Source organism: Alligator sinensis, unplaced genomic scaffold (assembly GCF_000455745.1).
Source record: "Alligator sinensis unplaced genomic scaffold, ASM45574v1 scaffold550_1, whole genome shotgun sequence".
NCBI lineage: Eukaryota > Metazoa > Chordata > Crocodylia > Alligatoridae > Alligator > Alligator sinensis.
This window is the reverse complement of record NW_005841980.1, coordinates 1024014-1026012: the sequence shown is the minus strand read 5'-3', so window position 1 is coordinate 1026012 and position 1999 is coordinate 1024014. Positions and strand designations below refer to the sequence as shown.

Here is a 1999-nt window from a genome sequence, read left to right as displayed (position 1 = left end):
CCTTCACCTTGCCACATTAACACTAATGAAGTTTCCATCCCTATAAACCATAAGGGATTAACTCCGTGGGCCCTGAAAAGTCCCTTGTTCCACCCAGAGTAATTATTGGGGTGTGTGTATGAACGCACTCGCTCCTGCTGCGTAAATGCCAACCTCTACAGGCTGCGATGGATGCACTTCTCCCCGAATGCCTGCACATACACAATGCACATACACAACGACCAGCTATAGATACTTCATCTTTTTTATCATCTATAAATATGTGCATGTGACTGTACAATAGTTAGAGCTCTGCCCTCTCCCTCTATTAAATACATGCCTGTGCCTGTACAATAATTATAGCAAGCCCCCCGCTCTATCAAATATGGGCCTGTGACTACACAAAAACTATCTCCGGAGAGGGGCAGAGCTCTCCATGGCGCATTGTACATATTTAATAGGAATCTGGTACGACAGCGATAAGGGGGGGGGGAAAAACCAACCACCAAACCATGCACACACCAATATATTAAAATATTCACATTTCCTGGGTGCTCTTCTCTGTCCTGAGCTAGGCAGCAGGCTGGGCGAGCTGACCACAACAGCCCCTTCGGGCCTGGAGAGCGGTGTGTGTCGGGGGTGCGTACTGTAGGCTGGACCGGGACATTTCCAGCTGGGTCCAGGGGGGAGAGATCCACACCCGGGTGGGCACTCAGCGTGTGCGTCTGCATTTTACAGGCTGACCGGCTGTACGTCCAACGGGAGACGCTGGGATTTCCCGGGGGCAGACGCGCGCAGCTTGACCTCTCCCCGGTGGCAGGCACGAAGGGACGGGGTTTCGACAGGGCCCAGCACAAGAAGGCCCCGACTCGCTGACGGCTTCCAGTCCCCGGAGGTCCCCCGAGACCAGCAGCAGGTAAGCGGATGCGCTGCTCTCCCCCAATGCGGCTTTACCTTGCATCAAGCCTTTATGTCTTCGCGTGAGCCGGAGCAGTGAGGTAGACGCCCGATGCCGTAGTGGAAACCCCCTGGCACTTCCACCGGCGGCGGGGAGAAGGGGGCTCATCTGTGCACAGGTCCTGGGAGCCCCCCCATGCCGATCCCCGCGGGCCGGGTCCAGCTGAGGCCGCCTGGGCCGGACCTTGCCTAGGCAGCATTCACAGGCGTCCATCGTCCCAGCCCCGCCGGGCTCCATGTGTCCGTGCTCAGGGGTTCAGCTCCAGCGCCCAGACCTGCTGCGGCCAGCCCGTGCGCCCCTTCAGCCTCTTCTCGCCGGCGCCCGGAGGCTGCGGCAAGCCATCGCTCTGCTGCACGCGCGGCAGCCGTCGAGGGAGCAAAGAGACAGGGCAAGCAGTGAGGTTCGGCCCCGGGCTGGGGTGATGCTCAGCCCCCGGCCCCAAGTGCTGCGGCAGGAGGGTTTCTAAACCTGGAGCAGATTAGTCAGGCGCCCCGGCTCGTTCGGCTCCAGGTGTTCCCGGGGGCTCGAGGCCGATCCCTGCCTGCCTGGGGTGGGAGGGAGAAGGGACCCAATCCCATGCTGCACCCATGCCCAGCAGCAACCCCGGGGAGGGGGGATCCATGCACCCCTCCAGCAGCGTGTTTCCCACGTGCACGGTCCCGAACCGAAGAGCCCACGCGAGCCCCTTCCTGGCTAGCTTCAGCATCCCTACGCCCCACACCCTGGGATGGGCACACCGTGCAGTCGTGCAAGGGGTGTTTCCCGCCCGCAACGCTTACCACGTCCCGCCGGCGCTTGCCCTCGGCCTTCTTGAGCTCGGCCTTGAAGGGGTCGGGCCCTCCGGCCGGGCTGTCGCGGGCCAGCACGTCCATGAGGTAGGCGATGTAGCTGGTGGCCAGGCGCAGGGTCTTGATCTTGGACAGCTTGGTGTCGGCGGGCACGTTGGGGATGCACTCGCGCAGCTCCGCGAAGGCGCTGTTGATGCTCTCGGTGCGGCGCCGTTCTTTGCGGGGTCCGGCTGCCCTGCGCCGGCCAGGCCCCGAGCCGGGGCCGGGGCCCGGG

At 62.3% G+C, this 1999-nt stretch overlaps 1 protein-coding gene across 1 annotated transcript; it reads right to left on the bottom strand.

Moving 5' to 3' along the window:
* Positions 1 to 230: 230 nt before the first annotated feature.
* On the bottom strand, positions 231 to 1995 carry HAND1 (heart and neural crest derivatives expressed 1; the record flags this gene model as incomplete). The annotated part of the gene is made up of 2 exons (XM_006021171.2): positions 231 to 1286; positions 1717 to 1995. Coding segments are annotated over 2 exons (381 nt in total), but the record flags the coding sequence as incomplete, so codon positions are not given.
* Between the last annotated feature and the right edge of the window lie 4 nt (positions 1996 to 1999).